At 32.1% G+C, this 20,160-nt stretch overlaps 1 protein-coding gene across 1 annotated transcript; it reads left to right on the forward strand.

Moving 5' to 3' along the window:
- Positions 1 to 11,687: 11,687 nt before the first annotated feature.
- On the forward strand, positions 11,688 to 19,584 carry LOC146936324 (vicianin hydrolase-like). The gene is made up of 13 exons (XM_085751246.1): positions 11,688 to 11,874; positions 13,450 to 13,519; positions 13,673 to 13,731; positions 13,898 to 13,973; positions 14,953 to 15,024; positions 15,158 to 15,245; positions 15,377 to 15,629; positions 16,019 to 16,134; positions 16,289 to 16,503; positions 16,622 to 16,653; positions 17,259 to 17,361; positions 18,573 to 18,681; positions 19,240 to 19,584. The coding sequence occupies exons 1-13, from the start codon at positions 11,704 to 11,706 to the stop codon at positions 19,421 to 19,423; spliced, it is 1,548 nt and encodes a 515-aa protein (XP_085607372.1). The 5' UTR covers positions 11,688 to 11,703; the 3' UTR covers positions 19,424 to 19,584.
- Positions 19,585 to 20,160: the final 576 nt, after the last annotated feature.

Consider the following 20,160-nt stretch of genomic DNA (forward strand, 5'->3'; position numbering starts at 1 on the left):
TTGAAAAGTTGAGTGTTCCTTCTACGTATGTAGTTTGTCGTTGGAATGATCTTCTACTCTTTGATGATGATGTTGATGATAAAGTGAAGTAATGTAAGACTTTCGATCAAGGGAGAATATGTTATATTAAAGTGGATATTCATCCAAAGTACCACATTGAAGAGTTATTATAAATAGGGTTAATCATGTTTCTAATCCCTATAAAATAGCGACCTTGTGAGTTTAGTCCTTACTTAATTTTAATAGCATTTTTAGTCCCTAATTTTGTTTTTCTGCACTGAGTATTAGTCCCTACTCAATTCAAATTTGTTTAATTTATGCTGAAACTCTTAAATTTTTGAACAATTTTTTGCAGACATGTTTAGAACATTACTAAAAGTTCCTCCGCAAAAAATTATCGCAAAATTTGATTTCTACATCCAGATTTTATTACTTTTTATCTTTAACTTTTGTCGTTTTAAAAAATTCATATTTAATTCATTTCATGTCAGAAAATTCTAAATTTTAGTAAACGAACCTTTCATAGTGTTCTAATCTTGTCTTAAAAAAATCGTTCAAAAATTTAAGAGTTTAATGATAATTAATCAAACTTTGTTTTAGCAGGGACTAAAATTATAAGTAAATTTTTTTTATAGGGACTAAAAATGCTATTAAAATGAAGTAAGGACTAAATTTACAAGGTCGCTATTTTATAGGGACTAGAAACATAATTAACCCTTATAAATATGAAGAGTTAATTTGAATTTTCTTCACCATGACTACTTTATCTATTGGGTGTACTAGGTGCTTGCTTTGTTGTTTGTACAAAAATTGTATAAGAGGAAATGTAATTTGATTCTTATAAAAATTGCAAATTGAGTATTAATAATTTTGTTCGAAAATTGTCGATGTATGTATGAAGTGTCAAACCAGACAACCATACAAATACAAGTGAGCGAGACGTCACATTCTTACCCAAAACTTTAAAGGTGTGTTTGGATTGAGGGTTTAGGAGGGGAAGGGAGGGGCGGGTTTACTTTTCTTTTATAAATTAAGGACTATATAACATGTTTTTTCTAAAATAAATTAAGTGTAATTGAAGTATTATATGATCGTTTATCGTGTTAATATGTTAACTTTTTAAAAAACATTTGCTAGTATAAATTAAGGACTATATAACATGTTTTTTCTAAAATAAATTAAGTGTAATTGAAGTATTATATGATCGTTTATCGTGTTAATATGTTAACTTTTTAAAAAACATTTGCTAGTATCCGTAATTTAAAAATGAAAAGTAAACCCTCCCCTCCCTTCCCCTCCTAAACCCTCCATCCAAACACACCCTAAGAGAATGAGATTATTGGTCCTCTCGCTTATAAAGTGTTCAACCTCCACTTTTCTATCCGATGTGGGACATATAACTCACACTTGCACACAACAATCTCCCCCTCAAATGTGAGTCCATCAATTCATCATGCTCTCCCCTCCTCAAGCCGAAGCTCTTTTAGAGTGTGCAATGCAAATATGCGGAAACTTAAATTATCTCTTTCTTATAGAACCTGAACGATACAATTTACCAATACAACCAACAACAACAATAAAATGAGTAAAAGTTGTAAATGAGAACACCATAATTTTTAATGTGGAAAACTCCTTTCAATGTCAAAGAATAAAATTCACGGGACCTAGTCCAGCCAAAGCATATGTATGATATATATTTATATTTCACTTACGTTGCATGAACATTTGCTCTAAACTAATTTCAATTGTCGAGTTCAAAGTTTTATTTTGAATACATATGTTTTCATTTGACAAAAGACGACATTCAATATTTCCTCTCGCGGTGTAATGTTAAAAAAAACTACAATTGCACTTTGAAAAATCGGGTTGCCATTGGCTAGTTTCCATCTTATTGTTTTTTAAATGCAAGTTTGGCTGTACTCGTGAGATTAGCTCAATTGGTTGAGACAATGCATAAAATATGCAAGGTCCGGGGTTCAAACCCCGGCCACTACCTGGAATGTAGTAAAAAAATGCAAGTTTGGCTACATTCCAGATTGATGATTGATGCTTAGCTACATTCCAGATTGATGCTCCTTTGTTTCATGGGAGAATGCACTTCTTCGGCCTTAAGACAATGCACAAATCCAAAATTTATGGAGGATTGTAGAGCCAAAGAGGGAAGGCTGAAATGAAAAGTTGAGTGCTCCTTCTACGTAGTTAGTCGTTGGAATGATCTTTTACTCTTTCTTTGATCATGATGATAAAGTAAAGTAATTAAAGTAAAGTAATGTAAGACTTTGAATTTCCCCCTGCTTTCTCTTAAGTAGAGATGATTATTGTTGGGTAGATGATTATTGTTGGGTCATGAGAGAGACGTACGCTACACTCTTACCTAAAATTTCAAGGTAAAGATTTATGGGTCCTCCCTCTCTCACTTATAAAGTGTTAAACCTCCATTTTTCTATCTGATGTGGGACATATAACTCGCACTTGCATACAACCATCTCCCCCTCAAGTGTGAGTCCATCAATTCATCATGCTCATCCCTCCTCAAGTAGAAGCTTTTTCATCCGCACACACTTGCGTGTACCACCGTTGCCGCTTGAACCCCAAAATGATTTTGGAAGCTCTATACTAGTTGTTGGGATCAGAGTGTGCAATGCGGAATATGTGGAAGCTTAAATTATCTCTTCCTTATAGAGCATGAACAATCCAATTTACCAACACAGCCAAAAACAACAAAAGGAGTAAAAATTGCATATGACAACACCAGAATTTTTAACGTGGAAAACTCCTTTCAAAATAATGGTTACATCAATGTCTTCCTAAATCATTATGAACTTACAATCATCAAATAGTCACCAAACTATGGTAATTCTAACAGCAAACCCTAATAGGTATCCCAAATAGACACAGAGAAAACAAAACTACTTAGAAAAATTATCTAAGTAACAAACTAGGTAACAAAAATAACATACATTTGCACCTTTCTATTTATTTCACGCAGCACACACTTGCTTGTACCGCTGTTGCCGTTTCCCTCACAACGGAACCAAACACCTGAACAATTTGTTAGGAGGACTTTCGACGCAAGGAGCCGGTCGAATCCTTCGTCGAACCTCGGCTCTGATACCACTAAGGGTTACGAGGGGAGCTCGGAGGACCACCCACATCCTGACAGAACAACCACATTGTTGTTTTTGGATTTCCAAACTGTTGTATTTGGATTTCCAAATTCTATTATCTACCGAAGTTGTTACTAGGTTGAGTCACGACCAGGTCGCTCTCTTTAAGACGTTTCGTGGCACTACCCAAAATTGTGCAAGGTAGACTATCAACCACGCCGCCTCCAGGATAAAACAAGCCCAGCTACAACTGTTCGATTAACTACTGCACTGTAGAAAATCGTTCGAGAATTACACCGTCAAATATGGTACTAAGACCACTCTTTAATGCTGAAACCACTTTAATATGGTATTATTACCATTCTATTATGGTGCTAAGACCACTCAAATATGGTGTTTCCACCATTCTAACCTTTAAGTTCTCCAAACTTTCAATATGGTACTACGACCACTCAAATATGGTGATACCACCATTTCTCCTCAAATAGAAAAATATTTAAATAATTTATATACTGTTAAGATCATTCATAATTCCGACGGGACATTATTATTACGAAAGGGACTATGATCTTAATAGTACTCTTTATTCCGAAGGGACATATATTATCGAAAGGGACTATGAACTTAAGACCACTCTTAATTCCGAAGGGACATTAAACCGAAAAGAGACTATGGTCTTAAGAACACTCTTAAAAATATGGTTCAATCGATTGATCGAAGCCACTCGATACGGTACGTAACCGCTCTATTTGAAACCGAAAGGGACAGAAAGGAGTAGAAGCAGAAGAAACTTGTTAACACAAGTCGGAGGGAGAAGAGAAGAAAAGAATTCCCGACAACTCAATGAAATTCTTTTCAGTGTGTGGAATGCACTATGTGAGTTCTCTATTTATAGAGAAAACTCACAACTAATAAGTGAGAAACTTTGGGAACAAGTAATATGAGAAACTTTGGGAACAAGTAACATATTACTTTGCGATTAAGTAATTCACATATTAGATCTAGTACAAAAATATCTTAATTGAGTACTAAAATATATTAAATTTAGTACAAAAATATATTATATTATGTACCAAAATATTTTAGCAAAACTTGGGGACTAAGAAAACACTTTCTAATAATGATTAAATTTATCATTTCCAAATAATAAAATATATATCAATATATATTTTTTTCTCTAGTGCTTATGTACCCCCATCAATTAGAGGTACACCCCCACTATATAAACACTACTAATGTGTGTGTTCCATCCGATGTGGGACTTCCACTTTTTTCAATTCACACAACACTAGTTCTACCCAACATAGGAATTTGTGTTTAGTCTTTTAACTCAATTTCCACACATGTTCCAACAATCCCCCACTTGAATTTAAAAAATGGTTTCAGAAGTAACGTCAAAAACGTCCCCATAAGATTTGCTAGTAAACAAAGGTGTCGCCTACAACTTGAACCTTTGCATAGCGAGTAAAATTCTGATTAACAAGAGTTGCTTACAGCATTGAACTCTATCTCAGACATAGAACCCACACACAAACCTTTTCATAAGGTGTATTCTAAAAGCCCGTGCGTTTATGGCCTTGCACGTGTATCCCGGTTTTAACGAACGCTCTAGGTATTCTGCCCCGAATCCCATAGGAACCGGCCCTTAGTTCCACATTCGTATAGGTGAGTCTATCAAGAGTACTCCTGTAGCTATGTACTCCACTCCAAATAGAGTATAAATCTCATTAAGAGTTTTTATTATCTCATCCTTCTATCGCTGCAGGAATCATGCTTTCTTACTTTTATCATAGCATGTTCTATCACGTGTGACTTGTTATTACCCATTGAACCTATTTCTTGGGATCTCCAGTCATGTAGGTCGGGTTACCATCACTTGTGATCTTTGGGCATTAGTCCCATCCTATTGGATGTGTTTAGGACTTTCTTTCTAGTAATTCCTTTCGTCAAAGGATTAACTAATTCTTTATCAGTACGTACATGATCTACTTTAACCGTTCCTTTTGAGAGTAGCTAGCTCTCTAATCCTTTATGTGTTCATGCCTTAATTATCGTCTCTAACGATTCTCAATTTTTGTAATAGCTGCAGACTATCACAATGAATTAACACTTCTGGAAACGGTTTTACCCACTAAGGGTTCTTAGCTAGCAAACATCTTATCAACTTGTTTCTTCACTAGTTTTCTCTAGTGTTCTCATCTCATATTCATTCCATAGTGGACTGAGTCAATATCATTTGTTTCAACAAATAACTCCTCTAGTGATGCTCAATATGCAAACACTAGTCGCTAAATATTCATCTGAAAGATGTTCTATTTTATATCTTGTACCATTTAAGTACAATAGGTTACTCCTCATGAAGTAATTCTAGAGTCATAGTCTTCTTAAGGCACCTCATGACTCTTTCTATAGCATGACAATGCTTCTCATCCGTCCACTAGTAAACTTGCACAAGAGGTTTACGACATCGGCAATGTCGGGTCTAATACATTCAGTGACATACCTAAGTATTGCCAATGATGCTCGCATCAGTTTTTCTAACTCCATCTCAAGTGTTCTTACACTTGATCATAATATATGATTGCAAGTTTACGGTGAAATAATAATATTTCCTTAAGAACTTCTCAACCTTGTGAGATTTATCAAAAAAGTTCTCTTTTCTGATCTAGTAATCTTGAAACCAAGAATTACTTCAACTTTGTCTAGGTCTTTCTTATCAATGTTGTTGATAAATAATGATTTCACATAATTCATAACATGAATCTTTAAATCAAATATGAGCAAGTCGTCTTCATAGAGACATATGATCGTGCAAATATTATTTGTCACTTTCATTCACTTTATACTCATTCGATAGCATTAGAATGTCAAATTTTTCATGTCATTCCTTAAGAGTTTATTTTAGACCTCACAAAGAATTATCTAACTTACAGACTTTGTTTTCTTGTCCATGAATCGCAAAACGTTTAGGTTGTTTCATATAGATTTCTTCTTCTAATTCACCATAAAAAAAGCAACTTTCACATCCATTTGGAGTACTATCGAGTTATGAACGGCGGCTAAAGGGACTAGTACTTTCATGGATAGCATTTTCGTGACTGGTGAATGAATGTCGAAGAAGTCTATATTTTTCTCTTTGTCTAAAACCTTTGACTACAAGGAGAGCCTTGTATTCATCAACCGTTCCATCAGGTTTTAGTTCCTTTTTCCAAAATCCAAATATAACCGATTGATTTTGCAACTATGAGATAAGTCAACAAAGTGTCATGTTTTGTTAGACTCTAGAAAATTCATTTCATCGTTTATTGCTTTTAGCCAAAATTCAACATCCAAATAAGGATATAGCTTCGTTTAAGGCTTAATGAATCTTCTTCTAATGTATAAACCAAGTTCATACTCTTTAGCATTTTTAGCTTTCTTACCTCCTTGAGGTTCTATAACATCTCGTATGATGTTTTCATAACTATTTCTAATTACATGAATGTGATTAGATATAGTGCCCCCACTAGTTCTTAATTTTTAGAAGGGAATTTATTTTGCCCCCACTAATGTCGTGCTCCTATTAGAGCCCCCACTAGTGCCCCCACTATTCTTTAGTTAAAGGGGTAAATATTTACATAGAATTCGACATCTTTTAAATTCTATGATCACTTTAACATTTAGGTCATAAAACCTATATGTTTCGTTATTTATCGCATACCCGATGAATACATATTCATAGGCTCTACTAGTGAGTTCAACTCTCTTGGGGTCCAGGATCTAAATATAGTCCAGACAATCCCAAGTTCAAAAATAAGACAAGTTGGATTGTCTTTCCTTCAAAAATTTCTTAATTAGAATTTTTGTTCTTAGACTTGGGTACTCTATAAATTTCAATTTTCGTTATAAAAATTGAACATTCAAGCATATCAATTTTATTTTCCAAAATTTCATAGTCATCAATAAATATGATAAAAACATCATTTTATCATTTCTAATTTATGTGTCTTCCAATTCACACATATCATAATTTATTATGTTTAGAGATTCATATTCTCTTTATTATGTTTAGAGATTCATATTCTCTAAATTCTGATTTATATGAACTTTTGGTTATATATCTTGACTGCAATAAATAAAATTGTCTAATTATAACGTTGGAATTAAGTCCAAGTTACTCGAGTTTAAAATTAAAATTTTGATATGCCGAATATTAAAATCACACAACTTATAAAATAGAAGAATTTAATTTCGAACATATCATCAAAGGTGCACTTTTTTTTTTCACAAGAGTGCATAGCACACAAGTCTCTCTTTAAGTCTGAGTCAACTCAGTCTTATTCAATAGAATTCTGAAATTCAGATTCATTCTTATACATAAATAGAATTTCACAATTCCATTTATTTTCCTCTAGAGTTTTTTTTTTTTGGCTCGTACTCAATATTCTAACAATTTTGCTGCACTTATTTTGGAGCCTTTAACTCTCAAAATCGTTAGAAGTATAATGTTCTATATACTGTTTTTTTTCATGTGAATTGGCTGCAATTTGTCCATCGGTTCAATTTACACTTCAACGGTACATACGAACCAAAATCAAACATGTATGCTTATTTAAAATAATATTTCCCAATTATCATTCCTTTATCTCAAAAACAGCAGCATCATAAAGCACTTTGGAAAATTTTGGGATTGCACCATGTCGATGTGTCTAGTTATGGCTACTTGCAATTAACTCCACACTTTACCAAAAAGAGATATGTGAGTTTCATAGTGATGTTGTTTACAACAAGCACTTTGTCGTGTTTACACTACAAGAAACATTACATTTTGCCAGGGGCAAAATCCCTGAGAAAAGGACAGAATCCCTGGCAAACTGGACGTTTGTGAGGGAATTTCCCAGGGGCATAAGCACTCGCAAAAGCACTCGTGCTAACCTTTTGCCAGGGGTTACACCCCTGGGAAAAAAATGAGGGGCTAAACCCCTGGTATATGGCCTAGCATTTTCCCTGACATTTTCCCTGGCATATTCCCTCACTTTCTTCTGCAACTTTGCAGGCTATGACTCCGACTGCGATGACTGACTGACGACTGACTGATGAAAAGTCAAGTCAGATCCCCAAAAAAACCAGGGACATGCGAGGGGTTTAACCCCTGGCAAACGTCCATATTATTTTTTTAAAAAAATGTTTTATTTATAAAAACGTATTTTTTATTAATTAATTAAATATTTTAAAAAAATTAATTAATAAAATGCATTTAAATTAATTAAAAAATCAATTTTTTATAAAAGTTGTTTTTTAAATACAATTAATTGTTTAAAAAATCATTTTTTAATAAAATATAATTTTAAAAATATTTAAAATTATATTTTAAAACACAATTAAATGCATACAAATAAAGCAACATAACACATACAATATTGTATTGTTTTATTTTATAAATTGATAAAATATAATAATAGATTTTAATTAATTAAAAAACATATTTTAACATAATTTTAATTTTAGAAATAAAACTGATTTTTAATACACTATTTTAAAAAAAAATTTCCAACAATAAACCTTTTTAGTATATTATTTTTTATGAAGTATTTTTATTTTAAAACCAGTTTTTAAAATTAGAAAAATTTAAAAAAAAAACAGATTTTTAACAAACAGGTTTTATTACACAAATTTAAATAGATTTTAAAATTTTAACAAACAGATTTCATTTGAAAAAATTTCAGATTTTTTTACTACACAAATTTTAAAACCGATTTTGGCTAATTTAAAAAAAGTTTTTAAAACCAGTTTTATTAAATTAACAATTTTCTGTAGTAATTAAAAAACATGCATTTTTTAAAAACCGATTTTGGAAAAAAAAAAAAAAAGGAAATTCCGAATTATTTATTTCTATATAACATTCTATATAGTTTTCTTTTTTTATTTAAATTCCGAATTAAAAAAAGGAAAAAAAAACGTTTATACATTTATATATTTAAATTCCGAATTAAAAAAAGGAAAAAAAACGTATTCTTTAATTGTACAATTTTAAAAGTAATTTTCTTTAATTTAAATTAAATTAACAGTATTATTGTTTTTTTCTTTAATTATACATTAACATAATTTTTAAAATTTATTTTAACAAATAAAAAACTGAATTTGGAAATCCAGAGAAGAACAAATTTACTAACTTGTTGAAGCTTGATATGAGAGAAGAACAAATCCAGAGAGCAAGCTTAGCAAGGATCCACAGGAGGAGGCAATACTTGAACACTGATGCAATAAAATAATTTATATATCAGTAAGTAGTAAAAAATAAAAACACAAATAAAATGAAAGAATAGATTTTTACCAAATTAGAAAAGTTTCTTGAAGTTGAATAAGAGTAGTGTAGAAGTGAGTAGAAGTGTATGAAGAAGATTGAGTTGTATAAATTTTTCTAAGTCTGAAACATGGGCACAAGGTTACATTGGTTTTTATAGAAGGAAATAATGCCAGGGGTATTTCCAGGGGCTGCCCCTCACAAATGGCAGTCAACTCATAGTTGTTTCTAGGTGCAGATAGGTGCAGAATGGTAGGAAAAAAAACCAGGGATTTGTGCAATATCCCAGGGGTTTAACCCCTGGCATGACAACTTTTGCAGAAGCTTTTGAGGCTCATGTCAAGTCAACTGAGAAATTGCAGAGATTCATCACCTTTTTGTCCATCCCAGGGGCTTTCCCTAACATATTCCCTCGGTTTTTGCCTGACAGCAACCTACTTTAGTCACTTCAAGCCTGCATGCAACAGATTCTTGAATTTCAATTTCCCGCCTTGCAATAAGTGAGGGGTTTTGCGAGGGCAAACCCTTGTGTTATATGCCAGGTGTTGTCCTTGGCATTTTCCCTGGCAAATTTCCCAGGGGTTCCAAACCCCTGTCAAAATCGCTGGCAAAATGTCATATTTCTTGTAGTGTTAGTTATTAGATGTATTTCTATAGCTTGCTTTGTCCTTAATATATTTAGAGACAACTTAACCTTAATAAGTAACTTCTTCGGTAGACATAGCAGATAGAAACGTCTTAAAATTGTTGTTTTTGGATTTCCAAACTGTTGTATTTGGATTTCCAAATTCTATTATCTACCGAAGTTGTTACTAGGTTGAGTCACGACCAGGTCGCTCTCTTTAAGACGTTTCGTGGCACTACCCAAAATTGTGCAAGGTAGACTATCAACCACGCCGCCTCCAGGATAAAACAAGCCCAGCTACAACTGTTCGATTAACTACTGTACTGTAGAAAATCGTTCGAGAATTACACCGTCAAATATGGTACTAAGACCACTCTTTAATACTGAAACCACTTTAATATGGTATTATTACCATTCTATTATGGTGCTAAGACCACTCAAATATGGTGTTTCCACCATTCTAACCTTTAAGTTCTCCAAACTTTCAATATGGTACTACGACCACTCAAATATGGTGATACCACCATTTCTCCTCAAATAGAAAAATATTTAAATAATTTATATACTGTTAAGATCATTCATAATTCCGACGGGACATTATTATTACGAAAGTGACTATGATCTTAATAGTACTCTTTATTCCGAAGGGACATATAGTATCGAAAGGGACTATGAACTTAAGACCACTCTTAATTCCGAAGGGACATTAAACCGAAAAGGGACTATGGTCTTAAGAACACTCTTAAAAATATGGTTCAATCGATTGATCGAAGCCACTCGATACGGTACGTAACCGCTCTATTTGAAACCGAAAGGGACAGAAAGGAGTAGAAGCAGAAGAAACTTGTTAACACAAGTCGGAGGGAGAAGAGAAGAAAAGAATTCCCGACAACTCAATGAAATTCTTTTCAGTGTGTGGAACGCACTATGTGAGTTCTCTATTTATAGGGAAAACTCACAACTAATAAGTGAGAAACTTTGGGAACAAGTAATATGAGAAACTTTGGGAACAAGTAACATATTACTTTGCGATTAAGTAATTCACATATTAGATCTAGTACAAAAATATCTTAATTGAGTACTAAAATATATTAAATTTAGTACAAAAATATATTATATTATGTACCAAAATATTTTAGCAAAACTTGGGGACTAAGAAAGCACTTTCTAATAATGATTAAATTTATCATTTCCAAATAATAAAATATATATCAATATATATTTTTTTCTCTAGTGCTTATGTACCCCCATTAATTAGAGGTACACCCCCACTATATAAAGACTACTAATGTGTGTGTTCCATCCGATGTGAGACTTCCACTTTTTTCAATTCACACAACACTAGTTCTACCCAACATAGGAATTTGTGTTTAGTCTTTTAACTCAATTTCCACACATGTTCCAACACACATAAGTGAGAGAGATGCCACACTATTATCCAAAACCTTAAGGCAATGGGAGACATATAACTCACTTGCACACAACAATTATGTGTTATGAATTTATTTGCAAATTCATTTTTTACTTTTAAAGACTTTAAATTTGTGTTGCTATCAATGTACTTTACAAATTAAATGACTATTAAAAATTTGATCTATAGTTTAGCTAATTAAAAAAATCAAGGACAACTCTTAGCATTTAAATAGATGTCACTACTACTACAACTTTGGACATAAAAATCTGCAGCCATGAAAGCTACAGGTCCTTCCCTCCTCTATCTTTTTTCTCTGGCTACACTTTTTGCTGTTGTCACCGGAACTGCATCACAACATGTGCATCCAAGTCACTATGCTGCTTCATTCAATAGGAGCCTTTTTCCTCCTGATTTTCTCTTTGGAATTGGTTCTTCTGCTTACCAGGTTCATACCACCACATTATTAGCATCAATGCATTCCATTATTGACTTCCCACTAAATTTATTTTGCTTGTTTATACATAGCTCGTCATAAAGGCCACTGTATTTCCGGTGTTTTCGATGTTCGTTTTAAATTAACTAGAATGCAAATCATATATTTTCGCCATCATTTCTTTAAAAAAGGATTAAAATAGGTTAACATATTCAGAAATTTTGAAAGTTGCAAATCATTGTTTTGAAAAGAAGTTTTTTAAACAACCTATGCTAATTTTGTAAGTATTGTTAGAATTATCCATATAATCGGGATCGATTCTTTATCTTCGTACCACTCTACTCTTTAACGTTTCACCCTAACCACAATCATGATTATATCACAGTTCTTGATATCACAGACAATGGCCATGAAATGTGGCTAATACAAACTCAATTGTGGCCATGTTGATATTGTTTAGACATCAAAACTATAATACTTTGATGTTGTTGACAGGACTGTACCTGAGATTTTGAGTGTTCTATGCAAAGAATGAATTTTTTGTAATTTTTTTTTACATACAAGTATGAATTTTACGTGATATAATCATGACTTTATGTCAAAAACTGTGATATAATTGAAGCATAAAGATATGAATTGAAGCATGTACAATGACTTGAATTTTACAAAAACTTCCCTCCGGTCCTATTTATAAGAAAAATTTGGGTCAACAAAAGTGGATGTATCTGGTCCACTTTTTTAACCAAATACATTAATTTTTGTTGACCAAAATTTCTCTTATAAATAGGACCGGAGGGAGTAATTCATGACTTTATGTCAAAAACTTAATTCATGACTTTATGTCAAAAACTCAATTCATAAATTTTGCATGCTTCAATAATGTCAAAAACTTAATTCATGACTTTATGTCAAAAACTTAATTCATGACTTTATGTCAAAAACTTTATGAAAACCGTGATACTTAATTCTTTATGCTTTAATAATGTCAAAATAATTGAAGCATGTACAATGACATTATGAAGCATAAAGTTTTTGACATTATGAACCTAATTCTACAAAATAATTGAAGCATGTACAATGACTTGAATTTTACAATGACTTTATGTCACCCTAACGTTTCACATGCATTTACATATATAAATATATTTAACTTTCAATCAATAGAGTCCAATGACTTGATGCCTCAAAAAATATGAGGCCGTGTGCGACCAAACACGGTAAACATGCTCAAGACCGTCATTGGTTGCTGCATATATTGCAATCTATCTTTTAAGATTATTGTTTGTCACTATGTGTATCGTGTTTGAGACAAGAAATTTGAATCGCTATATTTGTCACTATGTGTATCTTGGATTACGATTCTCTTAAGTAGAAAAAAAAAATGAGGAAATAATGTGTTAATCTAAACCCCTAAAATATGGAATTTGAAAAAAAATAATGGAGGATAATGTTGGTTAAGGGTTGAGATTAAAGACTTCAGAAAAAAATGATAGGAAAAAATTGAGAGCATTTTTTCTTTGTATCCTGGTGGAGATAATGTAAGCAAGAATTATTTACTATTTCCTTTTGTTTGTACAAATTTTTCAGGTAGAAGGAGCATCAAATATAGATGGGAGAGGACCAAGTATATGGGACACCTTCACTAAACAACATCCAGGTTACTCTATTTATTTTTTAATTTTTTTATTTTAATTCTTTTTGATTTATAGATAGATGAAATTATATATTTATTTATTTATCGAATATTAGAGCTCATGGACCACATTAACAAAAAATAAATTTTTCCTCTCTTTCCCTCTTGATTGAGCAGAAAAGATTGGGGACCATAGCAGTGGTAATATTGGAGCTGATTTTTATCATCGATACAAGGTAGGCTTGCTGAAAATTTTCTACAGTTTTTGTCTTAGTCTTTTGAGGAAAATAAATATAATCCATAAATATTTAATTTTCACATAAAAGAATTTATAAATATATTGAAGTACTCATGGTCATGGTCAAAAATTTATAAATTGTACATGCTTCAATTATTTTGTAGAGTGACATAAAGATTATGAAAGAAATTGGGTTGGACTCATACAGATTCTCCATCTCATGGTCAAGAATATTCCCAAGTAAGATAAGAATATTTCCAAGTAACATTTAAGTTGATTAATAAAGCCACATTCTCCTAGGAATCCGATGTTAACACAAAAAAGAAATATTCAAATATGGGTCTTGTTAACTTGTGCCTTTAGGGCACATGTTAAGCAATCTAAATTGAGCAATTTTGTATTGAAAAACGCAATATAACAACTTTTAAGAAGTTGAATGCACGCCTTTTGATATGTGTATTTCTATAATGAGTATCTTAACATGTGCCTTGAGGGCACAAGTTAACATTAGCCTTCAAATATTACATGATTTTTTGGGTGAAGATCCTCTCCATTTTAAGTTCTCTCCATTTGTTCCATTACCAAAGTTTTGGTGTATAAATGTGCAATTAATGTCTTCAATTCTTGAAATGTGTACATTTATATCATATATTTACTTCAAAACTATAGTAATTGATATTTCCATTTTATTTAGGAAATGGAGAGGATCTTCACCCGATTTTTTTACTGAAAAAATATTACAAGATTTTTACGGAAATAGATGAAAACGTCTTTAATTCTTTTACCACTATGTGATGGATTAAGAGACGGGTTTCATTTGACCTCATGAGCTTAGCTCAGTTGGTATGGACAATGCATAATAATATAAGGTCCGGGGTTCGAACTCCGACCACAAAAAAAAACAGAGACAGGTTTCATTTATTTTATTTTTTTATATAAAAAATTTCTTGTTAAATTTTGTTCGTTAGTGTAATTTTTTTCTAGAGGAATGCTAGCAACACTCTCTTTTGAACACTCTCTCTAACACTCACTCTTTTATTGGGTGAAATCAATGTATGACCCACCACTTTATGTGGGTTCCATTTCCAAAGTGTAGGTCCCACATTGATTTCCAAAGAGTGAGTGCTAGAGAGAGTGCTCAAAAGAGAATGTTGCTAGTATTTCTCTTTTTTCTAATATGTTTTAAGTGATACTGAGTTTGCAATGATATCATATACAGAGGGCAAGGGAGCAGTCAACCCTATGGGAGTTAAATTCTACAATAATGTCATTAATGAGGTCCTAGCAAATGGTAAACGCCCTCATATAATCACTATTTGAATGATCAATTTTTTAATTAGTTTATTTTATAAATATTAAAAGAAAAAAAATCTACAACTATATGCGAAGTTGTGAACTAAATTTTTTTATATATACGGTGGCAGGCTTGATACCCTTTGTAACATTGTTTCATTGGGATCTTCCACAAGCTCTTGAAGATGAATATAAGGGATTTCTAAGTCCTAAAGTAGTGTAAGCTTAAGTAACATCCTATTGCAAAAATAAAATAAATTTATCCTATTAAATTTATTATTTTCTAAAGAAAACAACAAAAAAGTTAGTAATTGTATATTAACTTATTCTTAATTTAATGAATAAAATAGGAAGGATTTTGAAGCCTATGCTGATTTTTGCTTCAAGACATTTGGAGATAGGGTTAAGCATTGGGTGACACTTAATGAGCCTGTTTCCTACACCATTAATGGATACCATGGAGGCACTTCTCCACCTGCAAGATGCTCTAAATATGTTGGAAATTGCTCTACTGGTGACTCAACTACAGAACCCTACATTGTTGCTCATCACTTTATACTTTCTCATGCTGCTGCAGCCAAATTGTATAAGGCCAAATATCAGGTAATATGATCATAATTTTATCAGTCAAAATTCATATAGTCAATCAAATGTGTGAGCTAGTCTCATTTTTTATTTAAAAATTATGCTCTTAAAAAAGAAAATCATTCTTCTCACTTATGAAATTGCTCATTCACTGCATCAGCGGCAGTTAATTGCCACTCGACATTTTTCATCGGCAGAGCAGAAGTTAACTGCCACTTACACTTTTAAAATCGATCAAACCAAATTAAAAAGTGGTTGAACCGAATTAAGATCGACAGTTACTGCCGTTGATGTAGTGAATGAGCAATTTCATAAGTGAGAAGATTAATTTTCCTTAAAAAAATGTATTTATAATGTAATTCTTTTGTTTATTATACAATTGATGAAATTTATGATTGGTACCATAGGCTCATCAAAAAGGAAAAATTGGAATTACCTTGATTACTCACTACTATGAACCATATTCCAACAGTGTTGCCGATCACAAAGCTGCAAGTAGAGCACTTGACTTTTTATTTGGATGGTATGTATAATAATCTATGGAAACTGATTTTCTTTTCATTAATTTATAAAATAAGGCATAAGAACATTATTATTAATTAAAATGATACTAATGACCATTTTATGAAAATAACCATTGATTACTTGTTTATGAAAATAAACATTAAATTTTTCAGGTTTGCTCATCCAATTACATATGGTCACTATCCCCAATCAATGATATTATCCTTGGGTAACAGACTCCCAAAATTCACAAAGGAAGAATTTAAAATTATCAAAGGTTCCTATGATTTTCTTGGTGTGAATTATTACACCACATATTATGCACAAAGCATTCCACCAACCCATATCAACATGACCTACTTCACTGATATGCAAGCAAACCTCATTCGTAAGTATTTATGGAAAAATGTCCAGTAAAATAAGCCATTGTATAATTTTTTTTTGATGTATTTAATTTTTAATATTGAACTAACAACACAAGGATCAACTTTTTCTCTTGATCACAGCAATGAAGAATGGTGTAGCTATTGGCTCCTCGGTATGATCTTTTATTTTTGTGGCAATTTCTGTATGTGTTGTTTTTCTTGGCTTCTTTGTTTTTGGTTGGTTTACATATGTACACCAAATTTTTCATGTCATATAGCAATGTTTTTCTTCCATTTGTTTCGAACAAAATCACAAATAAATGCAACCTATGAAGCTACAATAACTATATTATGTTGCGGTTGTGAACATGGTTGAAGATATCTTTTAAACCTCTATTGGTGTGTTAGCTTGCTAAAAAAGACATGACGAGAAAATTTCAGTTGTATTTATTTGATTTAAAAACTGTTTAGGATAAGATAAATTAGCACAACAAATAAGACAAAAAGTGAAATTCTTATCTATCACTAAACTACAACACAACTTTTTGTTGTAAGTATAAATTTTTTAAAATATCAAAATAACATTTTGTCCATCAAACATCGTCTAAAACAAAAAAATAGTTTATCTTGTGTTATTCTATCTTATGTTGTGTTGTTATGTCAAATACTTACCTTTTAACGTATCAACGCTCCTTGTATCATGTAAAGAGAAAAAAATACCATATAATGCTTTGGGCCTTTTGATTCTTAGTGAAGCAAAACTTTATGGTTTGTGCAGACGGATCTGAACTGGTTATACGTCTATCCGGAGGGAATTCATCATCTTGTGACACACATCAAAGATACGTACAAGAATCCACCAGTGTACATTACTGAAAATGGTAATTGTATATGTTTATATAATTTTGTTTTCATTATTTAGTATAGAGAGACCCATATTAGGAAGAAGCAATAAGTCTCCATAAGGAGGATAATTTGGTGAAGATATGTTCATATTCTTGTAGAGTTGCCCATTAGGAAGCTGAGAATATCCTATACAATCAATTGATTGAGTAAGAGATTAGTATCATCATCATCCAAATATATATATATATATGGAGATACCCTAATTGACATGCTTACACAACAACAATTCTTGAATTATATTATTTGTTGTGAATTAGGATTCAAAATCACACCAATAAATTTAGACGTGTGGAGTAAAAGAAAGTAGTAACCAATTTCAAAGTAACCTCATGCAACAACAACAATATCAAACCTAAATCTAATCTAGGAATCAAGTGTAAAACACAAAACCACAAGCAAAAGATAAATAGAGAAGATAAACAAACACAGCAAGAAATGTTTACCCAATTCGGTCTAACAATGACCTACTATGGGGGGAGAGAGATCTTTGCTTCACTATCAATGCGTTCTTTATAAAGAAATACAAAAGAGTTACAAGAAATTAGCTTCAACAAGCCCTCCAAGAACAAACTTAATTTCTACCCATTTTCCAATCTCTTCTCATGAACAATACACTCAATAATTTTCACTCATCCAAGGTGTTTCCAAGTGGTGTCCAACTCAAGAAAACCTCTCAAAAAACCCTCACCAACGACCCTCAACCCTAAAGTTACCTCCTTTGATTTTCCAAGTTTCTCTCTCTTGAAGCATGAAGCCTTAAATAATGCTCAATCGTGTCACGACAAGGCTAGTACACAATACAATACTACATCCTTATCTCAAAATTGTGCTATGATTTTTACCATCACGCCACGATTTTCTACCAATAGCTACACCTGCATTCTTCCTAAAAATCGTGCCACGATTCTCAAATCGTGTCACGACTGTCAACTTCCTAAACTTCACAAATTTTTTAGTCAAATTACAACATTATTGAACACACATTAATTAATTAACTCTTAGGGGAAAAGGTTTCATCATCCATAGTTCTAATTTCTTTTTCATTATCCATAGTTCTTAACACTAGCTAGCTAAATGTTTGGACCATAAAAATCCATCTAGCTAACTAAATATTCAATTGAATGAGTGTTTTTTTGTATTGAATGAGTGTTTTAATTAGATTATTTGTTTTGTGAATATATTTCAGGCATTGGTCAATCAAGGAATGACTCAATACCAGTCAACGTAGCCCGTAAAGATGGTATTAGGATCAGATACCATGATAGCCATCTCAAATTCCTCCTTCAAGCAATAAAGTATGAACTAATCAATTTCATTTTTCTTTCAAAGAGTAATAGATTTAAGAGTATGCCCTAGATTTACAAGTTTCCCTAATTCTATTTCACTATATTATTATTACTTTATAATGTTATCTAACAGAATTTCTCAATAATTTCCTCAAAAAAAAATCTTAATAAACACCAAAATATTATAAACTCAATTTTTTGTTGGTTAGATTAGTGTAATTAGCATGTTCGACCGAGAAGTCACTTGGTTGAGAGATTCTCTCTTCAATCTCGAGATACTTGGTTTGAGTCACGGAACCTGAGCATGTTCGACAAGATATCCTTGTAGATTAGACTCTTTGAACCTGTTAATTATGAGATCAATTCTCGAGTAGGAAGTAAAATATTAGGGTTTTTCTAATGATCATTAGACTACCTTTGAAAGGAACGACTCTAAAAATCGAACTCGCATATTTTGTTAGGGGACAGTCATGCTACCCCTTTAAACTCTTATATAAACAATAACATTTCATCAATACCTTAGAAAGAATTTATTGATTATGGTAATTTTTGTCCTTTTTGTTGCAGAGATGGTGCAAATGTGAAGGGCTACTATGCATGGTCATTTTCCGATAGCTATGAATGGGATGCAGGCTACACGATACGATTTGGAATAATTTATGTCGATTTCGTTAACAATTTGAAAAGATATCCCAAGTACTCTGCTTTTTGGCTGCAAAAGTTCCTTCTCAAGGGAAAACTCAAAATTTGATGCTCATTTGTCATGTCTAAGATTTTTCAAATTTCCAATGTCACCTTAGTATATTACTTGCGTTCATATGTATTGAGATAATTGGTGATACCAATTAAATAAAGCTTAAGGGCATGCTGAGATGAGTGAGTCAATATAAATAAAATAAATTGTTGGAACAACTCTCTTTCATTCTCTAACAACTCTCTTTTTTGGGAAGGATTGTTTTTAGTATCACAATTTTTGTGTCAAGTGCTTCACTCTTTTTTTTTTTTTGTTACATGAGTTTCCGTTGTTTATGAACTTATTATTTTAATTGCTATTCATTGAATTTTAGATCTTTCCTACTTTTATTGGTTAAATGGTCATTTTGGTTCTTTACTCTACACCTCGCTGTCATAACGTCTTTGACTCGTGATTAAATACAAAATAGTCACTAGATATGTACTTCCGTTATCAGTTTAGTCTCTGACATTTAAAACATCTGTTAATTGATGAGGTGACAAATGTTTTGGGCTGACAAGGTAAATGACGTGGCACAATGACTAAAGTGAAAGTAGAAAACCGAATTGAAGTAAAAAATATTTTTGAATCTCAACTCTCAAATCCCTAAACCCCTAAATCTCCAAATCCTTAAATCTCATCTAATTCTATATTATGTTAAGTGCTTCAAGAGACCAGTTTTCTGCTTCTTGTTAAAGTTGCAATTTATTAGGCAATAACACTGCTACTTGACAAATGGATATGAAATAGTCAAG

Source organism: Medicago sativa, chromosome 3, assembly GCF_051527215.1.
Source record: "Medicago sativa cultivar Bolivia chromosome 3, Bolivia_mono, whole genome shotgun sequence".
NCBI lineage: Eukaryota > Viridiplantae > Streptophyta > Magnoliopsida > Fabales > Fabaceae > Medicago > Medicago sativa.

Coding starts and splice junctions, on each gene's coding strand:
- LOC146936324 (XM_085751246.1), top strand. CDS start 11,704: ATGAAAGCTACAGGTCCTTCCCTCCTCTATCTTTTTTCTCTGGCTACA. Junction 11,875..13,449: donor TTGGTTCTTCTGCTTACCAG/GTTCATACCACC, acceptor CAAATTTTTCAG/GTAGAAGGAGCATCAAATAT. Junction 13,520..13,672: donor CTTCACTAAACAACATCCAG/GTTACTCTATTT, acceptor TTGATTGAGCAG/AAAAGATTGGGGACCATAGC.